We start from the raw sequence: 24,227 nt of genomic DNA on the forward strand, positions 1-24,227 counted from the left end.
ATAAAAAACTAAATTTAGATCTTGTTTCCAAGTTAAAGTGGGCTGCAATTGACTAAAAATATATTTTATATAGCATTCGTCTTCAATTCCTTCCCATGTAGGATTCGAGATCTCGCTGATGGTGGTCACAGTGATGAAGATTCAGGCAACAACTGCTGTGTGTATTTTGTCGCTCTTTCGAGCCTGGGCTTGTAGCATCAAGGCCACAAGGAGAAGACGAGGAAGGGAGGAGCGGAGCATGTTTTGGCTCTCAGCACTATGGGACTTAACATCTGTGGTCATCAGTCCCCTAGAACTTAGAACTACTTAAACCTAACTACTCTAAAGATATCACACACATCCATGCCCGAGGCAGGATTCGAACCTGCGACCGTAGCAGCCGCGCGGTTCCGGACTGAGCGCCTAGAACCGCTAGACCACCGCGGCCGGCGGAGCATGTTTTATTTAAGGGTACTTTCAGTCTTTTACAAGCTGTGTTCTTTGAGTGTGCTAGACGAACGTGTTACTCAATGTAGTTTGTGTGGGTGTGTTCATTGTAGTTTCTGTGATTCAATATGCGTCGGAAATGCGTAAAGAGTGCTGACAAGTTTTGCTACATTTGCCGACGGGTTACACTGAAATCGAAAAGGACGCCAGTAACGCCATTTGTTAGGAGGACGTACAGATTATACTCTGGCTGTTGCAATCGGGGACCGGAGTAAATGTTGGGCTCTTCATGTATGTTGTATATCTGGTGTCTCGTGTCTTCGTTCGTAGTTGAACAGTAAAAGATCTTCCATGGGCTTTGCTATACCCACGATCTGGCGAGAGCCATTTAACCACGTGAATGATTGGTACTTTTGTATTACAACTTCATTGACACGTGGTTTTTCCACGAAGGAAAAGCATTCCTTGACGGTCCTTGGCCATACGACCAGTCCCTCAGGGGTAAGGTCTGCCTGTTCCTGTCCTGCGTAATTGTGGTAGTGACGATGGGGGTAGTGGTACTAGTGCTGTACAGTTACCTTCAAAATCCACTACTTCGAAATGTCTTGACTTTGTGAGTAAAGATGAGTTCACAGAGATTCACATTTTACCACAGTGTGAACTTAACGATCTAGTCAGAGACTTGGACGTGCCAAAAGATAAAGCAGAACTGTTTGCATCATGACTACAGCAGTGGAATTGTATTGATAAGATGGTAAATGTAATTGCGTTCCATAATTGATATATACCATTCCTTCCGTTTTTCGAAAGTGAGAAAAACTTGCTATTTTGTAATGGTGTACAGGGACGAACCGCAGGTAGGGGTATTGACTAGAAAAGTGATCATTGGAGGTTGTTCGTTAACTCCTCCAAAGTAAGTCTCAAGTGTGTACTACTGCATAATGCCAACGTGTTACTATCGATTACGGATGGGTATCGTCCTCACATGAAAGACACATATGATGACATGAAACAGTTCTTATTGCGAATAAACTATGAGAAGTTTAAATGGTAGATTTCCACCTGTCTGAATGTCATCGGCATATTATTTGGAATAAAACACAGCTATACGAAATTCCGTTGCTTCCTGAGCCTCTGGGATTGATGTAAGCGTCAGTCACAAGACTCGATATCTCACAATGTTATGCACGCAGCACTTGTCAAATCCAAGAACATAAATCTCCCTGCTGTTCATATAACAATGGGCCCAATGAAAAGCTCCGTTAAGGCCATGGACAACATTGTGGAACCATTTATCTATTTGCGCGAGTAATTACCACGTCTTAGTGAGCCGAAAATAAAAAAAGGGATTTTCGTGGGTCCCCAGAAACGAAAGCTACAAGGATGAGCGTTTCAGCACCATCCTGATTGGTGGTGAGAAGTTGGCTTAAGATGCCTTTGTTCAAGTGTCAACAAACTTTCTAGGAAATAAGAGCGCAGAAAATTGTAACTGCATAGTAGACTGGCATGCAACAAGTCTTTCAAGCTAAATTTCCTGGATACCAACAACTGTGTTGCTGTAACCGACGAGCAAAGAAAACGCTTCCACCAGCAAATTTCAGGCATGGAAATCACATGCCATGGAAAGTGGAGTGCATCAATGGTAGCCGAGTAGTTGCGTCCTCAGTGACCTTCCTAGAATGGATAACACCAAGGTAAAATATAAGGCTAAAACGTAGAGTTATCAACTTCAGATCGAGAGGTAATCTTGCGTTTTCGTGACCATGTCGTTATTACCACACCCGAAAGCATGAAGATCACCTCTTTTATGCCAGCTGCCAAAAAATTAAGTAAAATTTTGTAGGCTAGTTTAGTTATTGCCTGCATTTTGGGACTTCTCTGGCGTAGTGGCAATAAAATATACGCGCCAACTTTCCTGATGCATCTGTTTTTCTATTAGTGAAAACTAGCCGTCATATAAAGACAGGAACGTGCGGCGTGTGAGCAATTTATATTATGTACAGAAGACATGTAAAGGAGCATAAATTCTGGTCAAGCTTCGCTGCTCTCAGGTGCTGCAGCATCTGTTTGCTTTATTGCTTTTCTCGCCAGATATCTCTTCAGCTGTAGGTGTCCAGCTGGCAGCTCCAATGACTCCCACAATGTATCACTCTAGACGCCGATTAAAACTGGAACAGGAAACAATACTTAAAATACAGACTACTCTTTACTATAATTATGTACACTAACATCCTACGTGACTCAGTCTATCAATGAAAAGTGTATCAAAATCTCAACAATAGGTCTTGAAACTAGACTTCACAGGAGATAGAAAACCAGACTGGGGATTTCAATAATATTCACAGGCTGTATAACATTTTTACACAATTTATAATTTAATGAGCTGATGAGACTTTTTAAAAAAAATTTCGTTTGCCACTTTAAAATTCTGTTTTCAATTCATGTCGATTAATTTTTATTTGATGGCGTTTCATAATGATAGGTTACACGGAAAAATTAAAAAAATATCCTACAGTGAGAGTTTTACTTTGCTCTCACACTATTGTTACTTGTCTACAATGACGGCTAAAGCCACCACAACAGCTCAGTTAAACTGCGCTGCAATGACATCTACAGTCCTCTTAATGCTGTAATAGCGATAGTGAATGTTTTTTGAAATTGTTTCCGATTGCTAGTAGCATAAAGATGCGGAAGAAAACTTTTATTTTATTTTATAAATGACATTTTATTGTATTGAAATTACCTACATGATAGGCCGGCCGGGGTGGCCGAGCGGTTCTAGGCGCTACAGTCTGGAACCGTGCGACTACTATGGTCGCAGGTTCGAATCCTGGCTCGGGCATGGATGTGCGTGATGTCCTTAGGTTAGTTAGGTTTAAGTAGTTCTAAGTTCTAGGGGACTGATGACCTCAGATGTTAAGTCCCATAGTGCTCAGAGCCACTTGAACATTTTTTTTACCTACATGATCTCTCATGAATCAAGTACCTGTCTGTCACACGTTTTGGGTCTTAAGATATCTTGTACGTTTCTGACAACATCTCATCAATTCAGTACAGATCACAAAAGTAAATGTATAATGTGCGTGCCCCTAAAACTCAGAAACGAGTCCCTGTACGATGAAGGAAGTTATATGTTGTGGTACCCCTCCGTCCTCCATCCACGAAGAAGGTTCCCGTTGTGGGTTTTGAAGATATAAAGGCTAGGAAGCTTTTCCTTCTAGAAATTTCTAGAAATTCCACATTATTCAATAGTATTCGAGAGCATTCCATAACACTCCAGCCTGTTCTGGAATGTTCGACAATGACCCAGAATGTTATGGAATCTTCGAGAATAGTCTGGAGCGTTTGGGAAGATTCCAGAATGTTCGGGAACATCCTGGAACATTTCAGATCACTGCGGAACATTTCAGAACATTTCTAATCTTGTGAAACTTTCTGGAACGTTGTGGACCATTCCAAGCCCTTTTTGGTTTGTTGTGGAATTCTTCACTGGTGAGGCTAGCCATTGGTAAAGACCCGTGTTGGGTTCGAACGTCAGTCGTGCAGTGATTGAATAAAAACAAAGAGCGAAGTATGAGTGATAAAAGTGATACATTGACTGAGTATAAATCGTAAACAAAGTGTGTAAAGTGAGCTTAGTGAGAATGAGCACCGTGACAAGCAAAGAAACCGAAGAAGAACGAAATGAGCGGATTGAAGAATCAAGAATTGTGACGCAACCTTATAATAAAAGACAGCGAACTCAAGCCAGACATGAAAAGAGCACTTTCCGAGATTAGATTAGATTAGTACATGTTCCATAGATCATGAATATTACACTCCGTAATGATGTGGAATGTGTCAGGTTAATAAAAGATGTCTGTACAAGATATTACATTACACAAAATGTTGCATGACACTAATGTTTAAGTTGACTTTATAAAAATTGTGCCAATGAGTAGAAGGAGTTGTCATCTAGAAATTCTTTTAATTTATTTTTAAATGTTGGTTGGCTATCTGTCTGACTTTTGATGCTGTTTGATAGGTGACCAAAGACTTTTGTAGTAGCATAATTTACCCCTTTCTGTGCCAAAGTCAGATTTAAAACTGCATAGTGAATATCATCCTTTCTCCTGGTGTTATAGCTATACACACTGCTATTACTTTTGAACTGGGTTGGATTATTAACAACAAATTTCATAAGTGAATATATATACTGTGAAGTTACTGTGAGGATCCCTGCATCCTTAAATAGATATCTGCAGGATGACCGTGGGTGGGCTCCAGCAATTCTTCTGATTACACGTTTTTGGCCAATGAATACTTTTCTACTTAACGATGAATTACCCCAGAATATGATGCCATACGAAAGCAGTGAATGAAAGTAGGCATAGTAAGCTAATTTACTGAGATTCTTATCACCAAAATTTGCAATAGCCCTAATAGCATACGTAGCTGAACTCAGACGTTTCAGCAGACCATCAATATGTTGCTTCCAGTTTAACCTCTCATCAATGGACATGACTAAAAATTTCGAAAATTCTACCTCAGCTATAGACTTCTGTTCAAAGTCTATATTTATTACTGGAGTTGTGCCATTTACTGTACGGAACTGTATATACAGTGTTTTATCAAAATTTAAAGAGTCCATTTGCTGAGAACCACTTAATAATTTTGTGAAAAACATCATTTACAATTACATCACTTAGTTCTTGGTTTTTGGATGTTACTACTATACTTGTATCATCAGTAAAAAGAACTAACTTTGCATCTTCCTCAATGTGGAATGGTAAGTCATTAAAGCAAATCAAGAACAGTAAAGGACCTAAGACCGAACCCTTTGGGACCCCATACTTGATAGCCCCCAGTTTGAGGAATCAGCTATTGTTTTAACATTACATGAACCACTTACTTAACTTTATGCATTCTTCCAGTTATGTATGAATTAAACCATTTGTGCACTGCCCCCCTCAAACCATAATGATGTAGCTTATCTAAAAGAATTCCATGATTTACACAATAAAAGGCCTTTGAGAGATCACAAAAAATACTAATGGGTGATGTCCGGTTATTCAGAGCATTTAATATTTGATCAGTGAAAGCATATATAGCATTTTCTGTTGAAAAGCCTTTCTGAAAACCAAACTGACATTTTGTTAGTACTTTACTGTTACAAATATGGGAGGCTACTCTTGAGTACATTACTTTCTCAAAATTTTTTGGTAGAGTTGTCAGAAGAGAGACTGGGCGGTAGTTGTTGACATCCGACGTATCCCCCTTTTTATGCAACAGTTTTACAATGGCATATTTCAGTCTATCAGGGAAAACACCCTGCTCCAAAGAGCTATTACATACGTGGCTGAGAATCCAACTTATCTGTGGGGAACAAGCTTTAAGTACCTTGCTGGAAATGCCATCAATTTCGTAAGAGCTTTTACTTTTCAGTGAGTTTATTATTCTACTGATTTCATAGGGAGAGGATGGTGGAAATACAGTTGTTTCAAACTGCACAGGTATGGCCTCTTCTATTAGTAGCCTTGCCTCTTCTAATGAAGATCTAGATTCTATTTTCTCCACAAGATTTAAAATATGATTATTGAAATATTTTCAGTTTCTGATTGTTTGTTAGTACACTTGTCATTCAGTATTATGGCACTAAAGTTTTCCTGTGCTCTTGCTTGCCCTGTTTCCCTTTCGATAATATTCCAAATTGCTTTAATTTTATTATCAGACTTACTGATCGTAGACATGATACACATGCTTTTGGATTTTTTAATAACTTTTCATAGTACTGCACAATAGTTTTTACAATATTGAACGATTTTGGAGTCAGTACTCCCTCTTGCTGTTAGATACAGTTCTCTTTTATGGTAGCAAGATATTCTTATTCCTTTAGTTAGCCAAGGTTTTTTATATGTTTTCTTGGAATTTTGTGTAAGTATTTTCTTGGGAAAACTATTTTCAAATACGCTTAAACATTTATCGTGAAATAAGTTATATTTCAAGTTTGCAGCGGGTTCCTTATACACTTCATCCCAGTCTAGCTGCTGTAGGTTTTCCCTAAAGTTTGCAATATTTATATTGTTAATTGAACGAACTGCTTTGAAATTCTGATTTGATATACTGCATGGAGCTATGTCATGTACTGTAACTAGCTGTGCACCATGATCTGAAAGACCATTCTCAACAGGATAAGCATTTATGTCCTTCAACTTATCCTGGTCTATAAAAATGTTACCTATCAATGTCCTGCTGTTCTTTGTTATCCGAGTAGGAAAATCAATGACGGAACTCCAATTGAAAAAAAAAACTGAGTAATACTACAAGGCCATTCTTCCTATTACACTCTTTCAGGGAATCAACATTGAAATCCCCACAAATGATAATTTGCTTCCCCCTGTCTGACAGATAGCACAACAAAGCATCCAAATTTTCTAGAAATAGCTGGAAATTCCTTGAGGGGGACCTATACACTGTTACAATTATGAAAGTGCGATCATTTAGTTTTAGTACAGTGGCACATGCTTCCATATGTTGCTCAACACAAAATGTTTTAGTTTCTAAATTTTTTACGCTGTGGAAGCTTTTGACATATATGGCAACTCCTCCTCTCATCATATTATCTCTGCTTACATGTGTAGCTAATTTGTACCCATTGATGATAACCTTTTGCATGTCAGTGACAATGTGATGCTCAGACATTGTCCATGTATTACATTTTCAGTTTCTGTATGTTCTAAACAAAGCAGAAGCTCATCAGTTTTATTCTTCAATCCCCCAATATTTTGATGAAGTATACTAACATTATTTTTCACTTTACTTTTGTGAGTATCTTGAACTTTTTTACCATCTTTAGTACTTGCCTGGCTGAGTTTCCCACTGGACACTGATCTTACACTAAAAAAAGAGTCTCCACCATGAGATGTAGTTCCTCCCCCCTTTAAATTTCCTGCTATCAGCCCAGCCAGTTTACCCTTCCCTTTCTTGTTGAGGTGTAGGCCATGTCTAGTATAGTCCCACCTACAGAGTGAATCAACAGGAACCACACCAATGTGTGACCCTGCACCAGATCCAAGTAGCCGTTCCAACTCCAAATTAACTCTCCTGACAGAAGAGCTCACATGAGGTCGGTCGTGGCGCTCCAGAACCGACACAAACCCAACACTGGTATGACTCGATGTAGATGCAATCTTTGCCAGGTCACACTCTGTGCTGTACCCCGGATCTCTGTCAATACCGTTGCCCAGCCCACCCACAGTAACCACGGTATCTTCCTTAGTACAGCCTCTACATAGTGAACCTAAAACCTCTGTAACCTGCCCCAGTCCAGCACTAGGTTTGAAAAAGCTTGTGACCTGGTATTCTGACCCTAATTCATATCCTGCAGAAGTTGGCCCACACCCTTAGCATGCGAACTACCTAGCAACAAGACTTTCCTTCTCTTTGCAGACTTCCCTACATTGTTATTCAATTTGCTACTGAAAGCTTGTTGAGCCTTGTCTACATCTACGTCTGTGAGAGGATCATCAGTTTCTGACTGAGGAAGCAGGTCAAACCTATTTTGTACATTAATAACAAAGCTATCAGAAGAATTTCTTGGCCTGTTCCTTACGGCCTGTTGCCACTTCCCACCCCTATTTACCCTTCTCCCCCTTAACCTGCCCAGTTTTCGCCTAGCCTCATCTAACTCAGCCTGAAGGGCAGCAATTTTCCCCTCCTGTTCCACAATCTTTCTATCTCTACAGCATAACCTACAGAACCACTGATGAGTCTAGCTCATTTTCCCAATTCCCACGCTACGATAATCGCCGCAATGAAAAAAGTTACTACACCCATCACAACAGACCCCGAAGCTAACGATTCTAAGGGCACGTCAGGCACTTTACACTCATGGTACAAGTCGATTTTAGTGACAAAAAGACAATTAAGTTACCGGAAAACAATGAAAATACGTGTACAAAAAAGTAGGCCTACTCGCGACAATGTAAACAGTGGTTCAGAAGTTTATTACTGGAAATTACTTAAGAGATGACGATACTCTACAGATATAAATGGGCAGCAAAAATATTTAGCACACTAAACTATCAGTAAATGCACTTAAAATTGCGGTATGAAGTTTAATCTGAAAGCCCAAAAGTTCGGCCTGGCCGCGATATGTAAACAAAACGAACGTTATGTCATTACTGTGAAAATACGAGAGTAAGACAAAAACCTTTAATGGTACACTTGAAGAGCACTATAATTAATGTAATAAATTCGTTTAAAGTGTTAAAAAAGTTTATTACTACTTAAATTACTTATCTTGTACGAGAGCTGTGACTCAGACGTCCGTATAGCAGGCGCAGGGCGATGACGAAGACAAGTAAACAGTACTCCCTAACAAATGAAGTATTCCACTACGACCCGACGAAAGAATATAACAAACACAGACACGTTGCAATCGGAAAAATAGATAACATCTGCCAACTCTGCAACGCGAAAAAATTCAGTAGAGAAACATTGGGATTCTGTTGCAGGAATGGAAAAAATTGATTACCACCACTGGAAGCAGGAATTTTTACATTAAATGACTGGGGATACTCCAGAATCGAAACAGTTTCTTCCAAATATAAAAGCGTACTATGCCTGCATCCAAATGACTTCTTTCGGTGTCACTTCAGTCAACACGAACAGAGGTAAAATCGATTTGTTTCTTCCATCCGACAACAAATATGTCACATAATGGGATCAAAACTACCACTACCCAACGAATACTACATATCTCTGCAAGTCTGTTTCATCGGAAATGAAGAAACAGAAATGTATCAACGATGCACAAATGTCAGTGGATTGTAGTCCAAGATATCCGAAGGATCTTACACAAATACACATATTCAAAACAGCACTTGACCGAATGATTTCTGATGACTATAAAGTTATAATAGGAAACGACAAAAGACCACTTGGAGTACACGAATGTCGATTTAATGCACCTCAGATATACGAACTCGCCATCATAATTGTGCACAACGAAAACGCAAGCCGTGACAGAATTGCACAAAGAAGAAGAGAACGAGTACAATATGCTGCAGAGATACACCGTTCATATGTGGCCTCCAGTATCCATTAATATTTCTGCACGGAGAGGACGGATATCATTTTCATGTGAAACAAATCCAACCTGAAACAGGCGTAGAAACAAAAAAATAAAGAAAAGGTCACTTCGAAGTACTTCTACGGTTACTGCTTAATAACTAGAGACGATGTAACATACAGTCACTTTCTCACCACTCGCCGTTTGTTGCAACAATTTCCGGTGGATATGTACGCAAATATAGAAGCGGAACGGATGCCTTACATAAGACTGAATCAAAAGAAACTCCGCTTGGCAGAACGCGTCCATCCTGGAGACGCAATCATAAATGGCGGAAACAATGACGACACTGGAACGCTCATCATGCCATGACCAGGTAAGAAAATATGGACGACCTGACCTCTTCATAACACTCACATGCAACTCGTCGGGACTTGAGAAGAGAGAAATGACACTTATTAGTTACTAAACTTTTACAGCGCAAGTTTTATAAACCAGATTGCAAGAGAGTAATGATCTGAACGTGGAACATACAAAACAAATTAGAGTATAAAAAGAAAGAAAAGAATCCTTTCTGTATCTCCTCCATGTCCGATCAACATCGCTTTGGTTCGTTCCAAGACGCCTGGACACTTCCCTTGTTGAGAGCCCTTCCAGGCACAAAGTAACAATGCAGTCACGATCTAAACACGGTACTGAACATATAGGGCATGGTTGAACTAGAAACAACACGAGCCGTGTACCTCTTTCCTGGTGGAATGACTGGAACTGATTGGCTATCGGACACAGTCCGTGTAATAGGGTCTGCTCATGTTTGGTTTTTTACATCTTTGGGTGGATTTAGTGACATCTCTGACCAGTCAAAGGCACTGTGTGCGTGATACAATATCCACAGTCAACGTCTATCTTCTTGAGTTCTGGTAACCGGGGTGATGCAAAAATTTATTTGATGAGTGGGTATTGCATACGCCCGATGTTTTTCTTTTTAAATCTCACAGGTATTTTCATAGCTATTGAAAATTCAGAACGACAAACTTTCAAGACTATCTATTTTGGATTAGTATTCTCAATGGACCAACAGCCAGTTAGCTTCTGTGTTGGGGTCTTCGGCCGACGTTCGTCTGATGCATCTTCTGACGTTTCACAAGCATCAGTGCATTGTCAAAGCCACCAGCAATGGAGGGTACGGCTTTGAGAATGCCAGCCACTCGTGCTGGCGAAAAGTCAGAAGAATCATCTGACGAACGCCGGCCGAGGAACCCGACACAGAAACCAACAGGCAGTTTGTCAACAAGTGGCCACGAAATCCTACACAATTTTGTACTGTGTATCGAGCCAGGAGAAATTATTTCAGAATTTTAGTCGCATTTAAAAGCGTCGTATATTAAAAACTGACTTTTATTTAAAGAATTATTTTCGTTTGAAAAGTTCACAGAGGATTGTTTCCACATTCTTTCCAAATCAATGTTTCTGCTCCGTCTCTAATGACCTTGTCATGGACGGAACGGTAAATTCTAGTTCCCTTCCCTTCTGTTCTTTAAATGGATACGACAGTGACAAAGTTCAAAACACGATAGGTTTGCTTAGCTCTATATCGTCATTTACACTTTATACTCACCAGCCCGCTCAGGAGGTAGTGGTAGGTCCTCTTGCCGAGTGTAATGTCCCGCACGTGCGTCACCACAATCTCCTTGGCCATCTCTGTCGGGCAGTCCAGTATCACGTACTTGTTGCTCCACCTGCGACAGTTGAAAAGTACTCATTATTACATTGTCCCGTAAAAACTGATCTACGCGTATTTGTCTGACTAGATGGCAGACTCAGAACAAGGCCTCCATGTGACAGCAAAACAGGCAACAAGTGAGCCTGTGGCGCTCAAAAAAGAACTGCAACTGCACAGTAGCTGGCCAATTCCATATCACGTCTACATACATCGCAAAATACCATGTGGTGCATGGGGAGGGTACCTCGTACAACTTTTAGTCATTGTCTTTCGTGTTCCAGTCACGAACGGAGCGACGGAAAAGTGACTGCCTACAGCCTTCTGTAAGATCTCGGATTTCTGTTGTTTTCTCAGTTCCTGCGCGAGATGTGCGTTAGTGTCCATAGGACCGTTGTCCAGCGTGTCCAAATGCCAGTTCTCTTAACTTTCTCAACAGCATTTCACGTAAAGAATATCTTCTTCGTTCCAAACATTCCCATTTGAGTTCACAGAACTTTCCGAAACACTCGAGGAGCAGTAGTCATGCATTTGCCACATGTAATCCGTCTCCTTTGTACATCAGCTATAATTTCGTCGAATTCTCCCAATAAACTCGACCATTCACCTTCCCTACAACCGTCCTTACGTGCTCTTTTAGTTTTACGTCGCTTTGCAACGCTACGCTTAGATACTTAATCGATGTGACTGTGTAAAGCATCACTCAGGTAATACTGTATTCGAATATAACCGGTTTGCTTTTTCTGCTTATCAGCATAAACTTATATTTTTCAACATTTAAAGCAAGCTATCATCCTCAGGAAGAAATAGAAATTCTGTCGAAATCATCTTGTATCCTTTTACAATCACTCAACGGCGACACTTTACCGTAAACTACACCTTCATTCGTCAGTGGCCCCAAACTGCTGCACACCTTACTCATCAAATCGTTTATGTATATAGGAACAAGAACGGCCCTATCGCACTTCCTGACGATTCCTTTGGCTCTGATAGATACTCGCCGTACCGGGCCACGTACAAGTTTCTATTTCTTGAAACGTCTTAGAACCACTCACATATCACATATCTGAGAACCTATTCCCTACGCTCGGACCAGATCGTAGAGAGAGACCAAGAGATGAATACACAAAGCAGATGCAGAAGGATGTAGGTTGCAGTAAGTACTGCGAGATGAAGAAGCTTCCACAGGATAGAGTAGCATGGAGAGCTGCATCAAACCAGTCTCAGGACTAAAGACCACAACAACAACGCTCGGACCTTCGGTAACAGTCTGTAGTGTGGAAGAAGATGGGTGTCTTGGTGGAGACTAACTCATACATCAATCACAAGTTTATTTCAATCCAATTATGGTCTGCGTTTGACCAGTGCAGCTATTGTAATTCGCTAATTCGCTGGATACAAACAGTGGAGCCACTGTTCACAGCAGAATAAGCTACACAATTTCGGTAGACATGCGATAGCATGCAAAATACAAGTATGTTCCAAAATACCGCGCGTAAAACAGGGATTTTTCCGGAGCTCATACCTCGGATTCTATTGGTGATAGGAAGTTGCGGTCAAGTGTTTTGGATATCCCTTAAACCACGGACCAAATTGTATACCCAACAGAAGGACCGTCTTCCTGTAACTATCCTACAGTAGACGATCAATGATTGAATATTACGGACTTCCTCCAGCTTAGACAAACGGAACAAATCAGTTGGTTCCTTTTTATTAGATGTAGTCTATGGTGCGCGTTAAGGGGTTTACGAAGGCACCATTTAGTTCATGGGCTGCTCCTAAGAAAGCAGAAAAGGTGTTTTTCACCATTTCTCGCTGTCAGCAGCGGATATGCAAATAACCAACAGCAGCAAAGTGCTCAAATTTTAACGGTATATTCTCTAGGCATTTATCTAAAACTGTCATCTTCTCGTTTTCAAAATATTTATATGTTATCTAGAAACACCCTAAAAACATAGTTTTTGGCTGTCAAAACCGAGCCTTGGATTTGAAGACGGCTATGTATAGAAAACTGATGAAATTTTTACGATATTTTCCTAAGATAACGAACTCGAAGGACCTTAAAATATTCTCGATCTCTATCTGCTTCTGAGATACAGAGTATCGAACTTACCCTAGTTTTACATCTGAAATGTACTCGTAAAATCTGGTGTGAAGTGAAATCTAAATATGAAATAACCAAAAAAAAGTTAAGTCGCATAGTGCTCAGAGCCATTTGATCCATTTCCAATGACAGTTACTGACAATGTCCTTTATATTTTGCTACTTCTCATACAATGAGTATCCTGTGCAGTAGTTTCTGACATATTGCCGAGAGGAGTGTGACCAGCACTCCAAACATGCTCCATCAAACAGGGTTTCTGTTCGAGAATTTTTCTGCCCTGTTTCCAGGACACCACTGGTGGATTACATCTTTCCAGCGTGACGGTTCTGAAAAATTTGAAGTACATAGCATCACCACCTTTGTGTTTTTAGCAGGTCATGAGTTGTATCTTGAAACCCATAATGATTATGTGGTTAATCACTTGATTACGAACCCACATTGGATGTTAAAACACCGTGAAAGGGAATTTTTACTGGGAATATGGCGAGAATGATATTTCCGCCATTTGACTCTAAAAATGTCGTTATTACTGTCATGATTTCGGACTTAAGCGATTACCAAGTGTAAAAATTTTGGGTATAATTAGACTTCGTTCAGTGAAGGCATCCTCAAGATTTATTGAAATACACTCCTGGAAATTAAAAAAAGAACACATTGACACCGGTGTGTCAGACCCACCATACTTGCTCCGGACACTGTGAGAGGGCTGTACAAGCAATGATCACACGCACGGCACAGCGGACACACCAGGGACCGCGGTGTTGGCCGTCGAATGGCGCTAGCTGCGCAGCATTTGTGCACCGCCGCCGTCAGTGTCAGCCAGTTTGCCGTGGCATACGGAGCTCCATCGCAGTCTTTAACACTGGTAGCATGCCGCGACAGCGTGGTCGTGAACCGTATGTGCAGTTGACGGACTTTGAGCGAGGGCGTATAGTGGGCATGCGGGAGGCCGGGTGGACGTACAGCCGAATTGCTCAACACGTGGGGCGTGAGGTCTCCACAGTACATCGATGTTGTCGCCAGTGGTCGGCGGAAGGTTCACGTGCCCGTCGACCTGGGACTGGACCGCAGCGACGCACGGATGCACGCCAAGACCGTAGGATCCTACGCAGTGCCGTAGGGGACCGCACCGCCACTTCTCAGCAAATTAGGGACACTGTTGCTCCTGGGGTATCGGCGAGGACCATTCGCAACCGTCTCCATGAAGCTAGGCTACGGTCCCGCACACCGTTAGGCCGTCTTCCGCTCATGCCCCAACATCGTGTAGCCCGCCTCCAGTGGTGTCGCGACAGGCGTGAATGGAGCGACGAATGGAGACGTGTCGTCTTCAGCGATGAGAGTCGCTTCTGCCTTGGTGCCAATGATGGTCGTATGCGTGTTTGGCGCCGTGCAGGTGAGCGCCACAATCAGGACTGCATACGACCGAGGCACACAGGGCCAACACCCGGCATCATGGTGTGGGGAGCGATCTCCTACACTGGTCGTACACCTCTGGTGATCGTCGAGGGGACACTGAATAGTGCACGGTACATCCAAACCGTCATCGAACCCATCGTTCTACCATTCGTAGACCGGCAAGGGAACTTGCTGTTCCAACAGGACAATGGACGTCCGCATGTATCCCGTGCCACCCAACGTGCTCTAGAAGGTGTAAGTCAACTACCCTGGCCAGCAAGATCTCCGGATCTGTCCCCCATTGAGCATGTTTGGGACTGGATGAAGCGTCGTCTCACGCGGTCTGCACGTCCAGCACGAACGCTGGTCCAACTGAGGCGCCAGGTGGAAATGGCATGGCAAGCCGTTCCACAGGACTACATCCAGCATCTCTACTGATCGTCTCCATGGGAGAATATCAGCCTGCATTGCTGCAAAAGGTGGATATACACTGTACTAGTGCCGACATTGTGCATGCTCTGTTGCCTGTGGTTCTGTCAGTGTGATTATGTGATGTATCTGACCCCAGGAATGTGTCAATAAAGTTTCACCTTCCTGGGACAATGAATTCATGGTGTTCTTATTTCAATGTGTGAGAGAAAGAGAGGGACACAGTGGCAGTGGAACATAGTTGATAACGACAGAGGAGTGCCAGCGCAGAAATTAACGACACACTGCCAGTGGGAGGTGAATAAAGACAAGGAAAAATGAAGGTGGCTCAGGACCAGTGATGATAAAAGACAAAGTCTACGTCAATGACAACGAGGAAGAGAAAGATAAGGACAGAGATAAGAGATAGCAGCAGTGGGAAAAGAAACGGACTGTGTATCCCTCCAGGACACATGTGCATATATTGTCAAGTGCTCCAGCGTGTCTTCGTGAAATATCACGATAGAAACTCATTGCAACCAGACTGAAGGGCTCTCACTGCCAGGTGAAATACTATCGTGGTCGACTAACAGAGTAGCCTCGTAGTGTGGTACAGACAAACAAAAATTAATTACGTAATTTTATATTTTCAGGTCTATAACAGTTAAAGGTTCATGGCTATACCTTGTAAATGCATAATGTTCTTGACAAACAAAAATTAATTACCTAATTTTATATTTTCGGGTCTATAATAGTTAAAGGTTCATGGGTATACCTTGTAAATGCATAATGTTCTTGACAATGCTCTTCATCACAAAGAAAATAATGCCCCCTAACGCGCTATCCACAAAGTGATAAATTGCATATTAGAGAAGTGACAAATGACTTGTTCAACCGAGAACTGTTTCAAATTATTAAGTAAGCCTAAGTCTATATACGCTGCGTGGCAGTTCAAAAGAAAACGGCTTTTCTGTTCTACCGTTACCTCTACTGTGACTACTACTGTGACGAAAGCAAATCGAACTAATCCGGCTAGCAATTATACAAAATACCTGTAATATTACATTCAAATCTTTTAAGACAGGGACAAAATGCTTTATAAATGAATGAAACGCGTTGAAGACTGGGTGTAAGAGTGTATGATTTTTCGTTTTTGATTCAAAGATCTAGTGTGTAACATTTAATTTAAACTATTTTGTTAACAATCCACTACAAAAAATCGTTAATGATGTATTTGCCGAGTGCTTAGGTCATCGGTCCCTAGGCTTACACACTTCTTAATCTAACTTTAACTAACTTACGCTAATGACAACACACACGCTTAGATGTCGCAGCTATCCCGCGCCGCAAGTATTTGCCATGCAATATGGAAGCAAAACGTAATTAAATTAAGAAGATGTGTTTCTTTTTCATAAAAATAATAGTAAAGTATTTGTTAATTAACTTATTGATGGATTTGGTACTGAAATTACGTAGGTATTCTAACTGAACAAAAAGAAATGAAGAAATAATGGCCGAAACGAGAGTAGAACCAGCGATTACAAGTCCCTCACAGTTATTGATCTATTTCTCATTTTTATGTATTTCACGCTTCACAGAAATTAAACATTTTCGTCTTCCAAGAATTGAATCCAAGTCCACAGCTTCGCAGGCAAGCAATCTCCCACAGAGACAAATGGCCAATCTAAAAACTGATTTACTTTTACTGCATTAAACACAAACAAAAAATGTTCAAAGTTGAAATTCTCGAAAGTTTTTGAGAGTTGGGTCGAACTGCTTCGGTTGACTGATATTTGAGTTCTTCGCTTCACATACGACAACTAAAAAAAAATTACAAAAATGCAATTTCCGAGCGATTCCCCTTGTAAGTGCAAACACAACATTGTCCTGCAAATGGCAACATATTTCTTGTTTAATATGGAACGTCATGGACTAGGGATAGCGTCTTCGGTCCCGGGTCCAACTCCCGCCACTGGTTAAATTTTGATTAATAATCAGCATTGGCGGCCGAAGATTTCCGGCATAGGAAGTCACCCTCATTCTGCCAACGGCCTTGTCAAAGAGGGCGGAGGAGCGGGTAGATGTTCAGGGAACTCTCTTATCCTAGGGGTGGGAAATTGCCCCTAAAGGCGGAAGAATCAGCAATGATCAACGACATGAGGAAGCAGAAGGCAAAGGAAACCGCTTCATTAAAGACATGTAACGTGTATCCACAGGACATGTGACCTGCAAGTGAAGAAGTGTCATGATGATCTCTCCATTGACAAAAGATTCCGGACTAGTCCCCCATTCGCATCTCCAGGAGGGGACTTCGAAGGGGGAGGTTACTATGAGAAAAAGATTGAATATTCAACGAAAGGATAACGTTCTACGAGTCGGGGCGTGGACTGTCATAAGCTAAAACGTGGTAGGGAAACTAGAAAATATGAAAAGGGATTGTCAAAGGCTCAATCTAGATATAGTAGGGGTCAGTGAAGTGAGGTGGAAGGAAGAAAAGGATTTCTGGTCAGAAGAGTATAGGGTAATATCAACAGCAGCAGGAAATGGTATAACGGGAGTAGAATTTGCTATGGAGAAGGAGGTAGGGCAGAGAGTCCGTTACTGTGAACAGTTCAGGGACAGGGTTGTTCTTATCAGAATTGACAGCAAACCAACACCGACAACAATAGTTCAGGTACACATGCCGACGTCGCAAGCTGAAAATGAAGAGATAGCGAAAGTATATGAGGATACTGAAAGGGCAATACAGTAGGGAGAGGTAGATGAAAATTTAATAGTCATGGAGGACTGGAATGCAGTTGTAGGGGAAGAAGTAGGAGAAAAGATTACAGGAGAATATGGGCTTGGGACAAGGAATGAGAGAGGAGAAAGACTAATTGAGTTCTGTAACACGTTTCAGCTAGTAATAGCAAATACCCTGTTCAAGAATCACAAGAGGAGGAGGTATACTTGGAAAAGGCCGGGAGATAAGGGAAGATTTCAATTAGATTACATCATGGTCAGACAGAGATTACGAAATCAGATACTGGATTGTAAGGCGTACCCAGGAGCAGATATAGACTCAGATCGCAATATAGTAGTGATGAAGAGTAGGCTGAAGTTCAAGACATTAGTCAGGAAGAATCAATACGCTAAGAAGTGGGATACGGAAATTCTAAGGAATGACGAAATACGTTTGAAGTTCTCTAGCGATATAGATACAGCAATAAGCAATAGCATAGTAGGCAACACAGTTGAAGAGGAATGGACATCTCTAAAAAGGGCCATCACAGAAGTTTGGAAGGAAAACTTAGGTACAAAGAAGGTAGCTGCGAAGAAACCATGGGTAACAGAAGAAATACTTCAGTTGATTGATGAAAGGAGGAAGTACAAACATGTTCCGGGAAAATCAGGTATACAGAAATACAAGTCGCTGAGGAATGAAATAAATAGGAAGTGCAGGGAAGCTAAGACGAAATGGCTGCAGGAAAAATGTGAATACATCGAAAAAGATATGATTGTCGGAAGGACAGACTCAGCATACAGGAAAGTCAAAACAGCCTTTGGTGACATTAAAAGCAACGGTGGTAACATTAAGAGTGCAACGGGAATTCCACTGTTAAATGCAGAGGAGAGAGCAGATAGGTGGAAAGAATACATTGAAAGCCTCTATGAGGGTGAAGATTTGTCTGATGTGATAGAAGAAGAAACAGGATTTAGAAGAGATAGGGGTCCAGTATTAGAATCGGAATTTAAAAGAGCTTTGGAGGACTTACGGTCAAATAAGGCAGAAGGGATAGATAACATTCCATCAGAATTTCTAAAATCATTAGGGGAAGTGGTAACAAAACGACTATTCACGTTGGTGTTTAGAATATATGAGTCTGGCGACATACCATCCGACTTTCGGAAAAGCATCATCCACACAATTCCGAAGACGGCAAGAGCTAACAAGTGCGAGAATTACAGCACAATCAACTTAACATCTCATGCATCGAAGCTGCTTACAAGAATAATATACAGAAGAATGGAAAAAAAATTGAAACTGCGCTAGGTGACGATCAGTTTGGCTTTAGGAAATGTCAAGGCACGAGAGAGGCAATTCTGACCATACGGCTAATAATGGAAGCATGGCTAAAAAAAAATCAAGACACGTTAATTGGATTTGTCGATCTGGAAAAAGCGTTCGTCAATATAAAATGGGTGCAAGCTGTTCGAGATTCTGAAAAATGTAGGGGTAAGCTATAGGGAGAGACGGGTCATATACAATATGTACAACAACCAAGAGGGAATAATAAGAGTGGACGATCAAGAACGAAATGCTCGTATTAAGAAGGGAGTAAGACAAGGCTGTAGCCTTTCGCCCCTACTCTTCAATCTGTACATCCAGGAAGCAATGATGGAAATAAAAGAAAGGTTCAGGAGTGGAATTAAAATACAAGGTGAAAGGATATCAATGATACGATTCGCTGATGACATTGTTATCCTGAGTGAAAGTGAAGAAGAATTAAATGATCTGCTGAACGGAATGAACAGTCTAATGAGTACACAGTATGGGTTGAGAATAAATCGGAGAAAGACGAAGGTAATGAGAAGTAATAGAAATGAGAACAGCAAAAAACTTAACATCAGGATTGATGGTCACGAAGTCAATGAAGTTAAGGAATTCTGCTACCTAGGCAGTAAAATAACCAATGACGGACGGAGCAAGGAGGACATCAGAAGCAGACTCACTATGGCAAAAAAGGCATTTCTGGCCAAGAGAAGTCTACTAATATCAAATACCGGCCTTAATTTGAGGAAGAAATTTCTGAGGATGTACGTCTGGAGTACAGCATTGTATGGTAGTGAAACATAGACTGTGGGAAAACCGGAACAGAGGAGAATCGAAGCATTTGAGATGTGGAGCTATAGACGAATGTTGAAAATTAGGTGGACTGATAAGATAAGGAATGAGGAGTTTCTACGCAGAATCGGAGAGGAAAGGAATATGTAGAAAACACTGATAAGGGGAAGGGACAGGATGTTAGGACATCTGCTAAGACATGAGGAAATGACTGCGTTGGTACTAGAGGGAGCTGTAGAGGGCAAAAACTGTAGAGGAAGACAGAGATTGGAATACGTCAAGCAAATAATTGAGGACGTAGGTTGCAAGTGCTACTCTGAGATGAAGAGGTTAGCACAGGAAAGGAATTCGTGGTGGGCCGCATCAAATTAGTAAGTACACTGATGACCAAAAAAAAAAAGTATTAAGGTACCAATGATCGCAATATCTACACTCATATCCCTAACATAAAAGCTTTTCCCATGTGGTGTTGTTCAATCTCTCTTCGGGTGCGTTCCCAGGTGGTACCTATGGGACTACCGAAAAGCCTGCCAGATATGAGTGGTACTGGGGAAATGAAATACCCGGGTTGGACCAAATACTGACATAAGCCTAAGCCCATTAGCGTCTGTTTAGTCATCCAACGGCTAGTGATCAGCGTCACTTCGCCAAATTAGTGTACCTGCTAGGAATATGTTTTGACCTCGGCATCAAGTCTTTAACATTTGAGATCTACAAGAGAGACCACCATAACCACTTTCAACCTGAAAAAGTCTTGATGGAACAACATGAAGAATAGCTACTGGACTTCCATAATCATCAGATTCTGGGGCACCAGGAACATCAAGAAAAAGATGAGTTGGAGTTTCTGGAAGTCTCTTCGCAAATAAGGTGTTGGCCCACTCTACACAAATACGCTGGCCAAGATAAGCAAACTCTAACAGCTTACGGATATTCCGTTAAAACTTTGCATCAAAATCCTTGCAATACAAAAGACGCGTTTCACTGACTGAAACCTCTTCAACACAGGAAACTACAGGATATACAAAGGAAACCTACTATCAGAAGAGGAACACGGGCAATGTTCGGCACAGGATTTGCGGTACACAGATCAATCAGAAGCAACATCCTATATTTCAGTTCAATGTCGAAACAATTTCTACAGTAACCTTCAAATTAGGAAACAAAAGATACACAATCGTCAATGTACATGCGCCGCAAACGATCGCAACACAAAGATATCTCAAGAAGTCAAAGACTTTTGGGTTGACATAGGAGAAATAACAAATAAAAGGCCAGGAAGACCAGTCAAAACTGTATTAGGAAACTTCAATGCGCAGATAGGCAAAGAGAAGAAGTACAAGCAAATCACAGACGAAAACAGCACACAAATGTCCCCTCAACAATGGGGAACATCTCATACTTCACTGTCAATATTGTAGCTTTAAAATTATGTCAATGCAATTTCAAAATCCAAGACGAAAACTGACATCGTGGGAAACTCCCAAAAACGTATGAAGAGAATTCCAAATACATCATTTGGCCATAACAAACAAAAACACAAGTGAAATTCGAGTACGACCATCACTTGCTACAAGTAAAAATTAGCCCAATCCCAAGAAACAGAAAGACGACACAGAATGAAACTATAAGAACAGAACAGAATATCTGACGATAAACAAAGACAAAATTATTCAAGAAATTAATCAAACTTCAGCATATAATAGGACAGACCTAGCGAAGACAATTCATAATGCACTGCGTTGGGGTTAACCTCCCAGGAAGCGAAGACATAGACGGTTGGACGCAAATTGTTATCAGGCATTTGAACGTAGTCCCCAAGCCCGGAAGAAATACAGAAAAACCCAGAACAAAAGAGAAATGGCAGGATTTCCACAATGTCAGAAACAACTGTCGAAAGATAGTAGAAGAGTGAAAAGGACGTACAACGAAAACATACTAAATGAAATCGAGGAAAACATTAAGAGAAACAGCACGAGAAATTTCTTCAGAGTATTTAGGGAAAATGTAAATGGTCATCAGCCTCCAGATGTTTTCTACAAAAGAACAGACGGGTCCCTGGGAAGAAATGCTAAAGAAACCTGCAGAATTCTTAAAAACTATATTTATAAACTCCTCAATTTAGAGAAACCTGAAGCAAAATTACACTTCACGATAACAGTACAATACCCAGACTCAAAACAGCCCACAATAACAGAGGAGAGGAGGTTATAAAGCAACTAAAACACGAAAGAGCTCTAGTAGAAGACGGTAATACATCCGGGATCTGCAAATTCGATGGCCAAACCATCACACAGAAAATTCATAAAATTCTCATAGAAATATGGAATACAGAGAAAATTCCACAGGAATGATATGGGCGTCAATTCACCCGCTCCACAAAAGGTAGACAAGACAGACTCTAATAACTACAGAAGAATTTCATTATTACTGGTCACCTACAATATTCTCTCCACGGAATTACTCAGCATAGTAGAACCACAAGCTGATCCAAAGATAGGAGAACACTAAGCAGGCTTAAGAAACTGTACAAATGGTACGTCCTAGATTGAACCTACGAACGCTCCTGACTTTAACAATGCCTATGACTCCACAGGGAGGCAGACTCTCTTTCGCACACTAGAAGGATATGGATGGAATCGACAGGAAAAGTGGAAAATTCGTACAACAGACACTTACAGACACCCCATGCAAACTAAGTTTATGGATGAAATGTCAGACCAACTCGAGATACATACAGTGGACAGACAAGTAAATGGTCTCTCACTGCTTTTATTCAACATCGTCTTGGTTAAAATTACCAAAATGGGTGGAAAAAGTGAAAGGAATTCAGTCAGGAAGAACACATGCGAACATAACTTTCATGAAATGCATGGCATTTGCACGTGACCTGGCAATATTCAGCAACAATATACAAGAAGCACAAATAACTCTGGAATACTTGCAAAAGTCTACAGGTCTACAGGTATCACATGAGAAAACGCATTACATGGTAATTAGGAACAGCAACCAAGCAATGTGCACACAATGTACAGAAAGGTTTACAGAATGGAAAAATTCAAATATTTTGGGGAATATGTACAAACAGGAGAATCAAACAAATCACTGAACATAGAAAGAGCAAAAAACCTTCTGAAAGCGTAAAATATTACATGGACGCACTACAATGAAATAAATACTTCAAGACAGGTGAAACTCAGGCACTAGAATACAGTAGTACTACCGGAAGCACTCTACGCATCAGAAACGATCACAACTGGAGCACCGGGCATCACACAGGTAGAAAAAATAGAAAACAAAATCCTCAGACAAAAAGCAGTACACGGAGATGATATATTGGTGAGAAGACCAACCATATAATTATAAACGCACAAATGGCTCTGAGCGCTATGGGACTTAACATCTGAGGTCATCAGTCCCAGAGAACTTAGAACTACTTAAACCTAACTAACCTAAGGACATCACACACATCGATGCCCGAGGCAGGATTGGAACCTGCGACCGTATCGGTTGCGGGGTTCCAGACTGTAGCGCCTAGAACCGCTCGGCCACTCTGGCCGGCTATATCAACGCACAGAAAGGCTGAAGGACGTGATAAGAAAACACCGACTAATATTCTATGGTTATATACGTAGACTGAACAACGACAGACTCACAAACACAATTTTTGTTGTAGTTAATAGTTCAATCAAACCACCTTATTGGTTTAAAGTAATAGGAAACCTAAAATAAACAGGGATCAGTACTGAAATGATAAATGAAATAGACAAATCCAGAAACAAAATTATGAACACTGAATTGGAAGAAAAAGAAAGGGAGAAAACAGGCAGCTACATCCACATTTACATCTGCATCTACATCTACATCTAAACAGGTACTCCGTATGCCACCATACGCTGCCTAGTGGAGGGTACTATTGCTAGTCATGTCCTTCCTTGTTCCACTCGCAAATAGACGGAGAGAAAAGACTGTCTATATACCTCTGAATGTGCCCTAATTTCTCATATCTTATCTCCGTAGTCATTGCGTGCAATGTATATTGGTGGCAGTAGAATCGTTCGTATATCAGCTTCAAATGCCAGTTTTCTAAATTTCCTTCATAGCGTTTCTCGAAAAAGAACGTCGCCTTCTCCTTCAAGTATTCCCATATGAGCTCCAGAAGCATCTCTGGAATACTTACGTGTTGTTCCAACCAACCGGTAACAAATCTAGGAGCCCACCCCTAAATTACTTCTATGTCTTCCTTCAATCCAATCTGGTACCAATCCCGAACACCCGAGCAGCACTCATGGACACG

General features: G+C 41.1%; 1 protein-coding gene across 2 annotated transcripts in view; it reads right to left on the reverse strand.

The window, feature by feature from the left end:
* Positions 1-24,227, reverse strand: part of LOC126267265 (glutamate receptor 1-like) — a 1,125,091-nt gene that overhangs the window by 293,762 nt on the left and 807,102 nt on the right. For both annotated transcript variants that reach the window (XM_049972331.1, XM_049972330.1), the window contains exon 6: positions 11,097-11,217. In XM_049972331.1, coding sequence (XP_049828288.1) covers positions 11,097-11,217 — 121 coding nt within the window. The remainder of the gene's footprint in view (positions 1-11,096; positions 11,218-24,227) is intronic.

Source organism: Schistocerca gregaria, chromosome 4, assembly GCF_023897955.1.
Source record: "Schistocerca gregaria isolate iqSchGreg1 chromosome 4, iqSchGreg1.2, whole genome shotgun sequence".
In the NCBI taxonomy this organism is placed as follows: domain Eukaryota; kingdom Metazoa; phylum Arthropoda; class Insecta; order Orthoptera; family Acrididae; genus Schistocerca; species Schistocerca gregaria.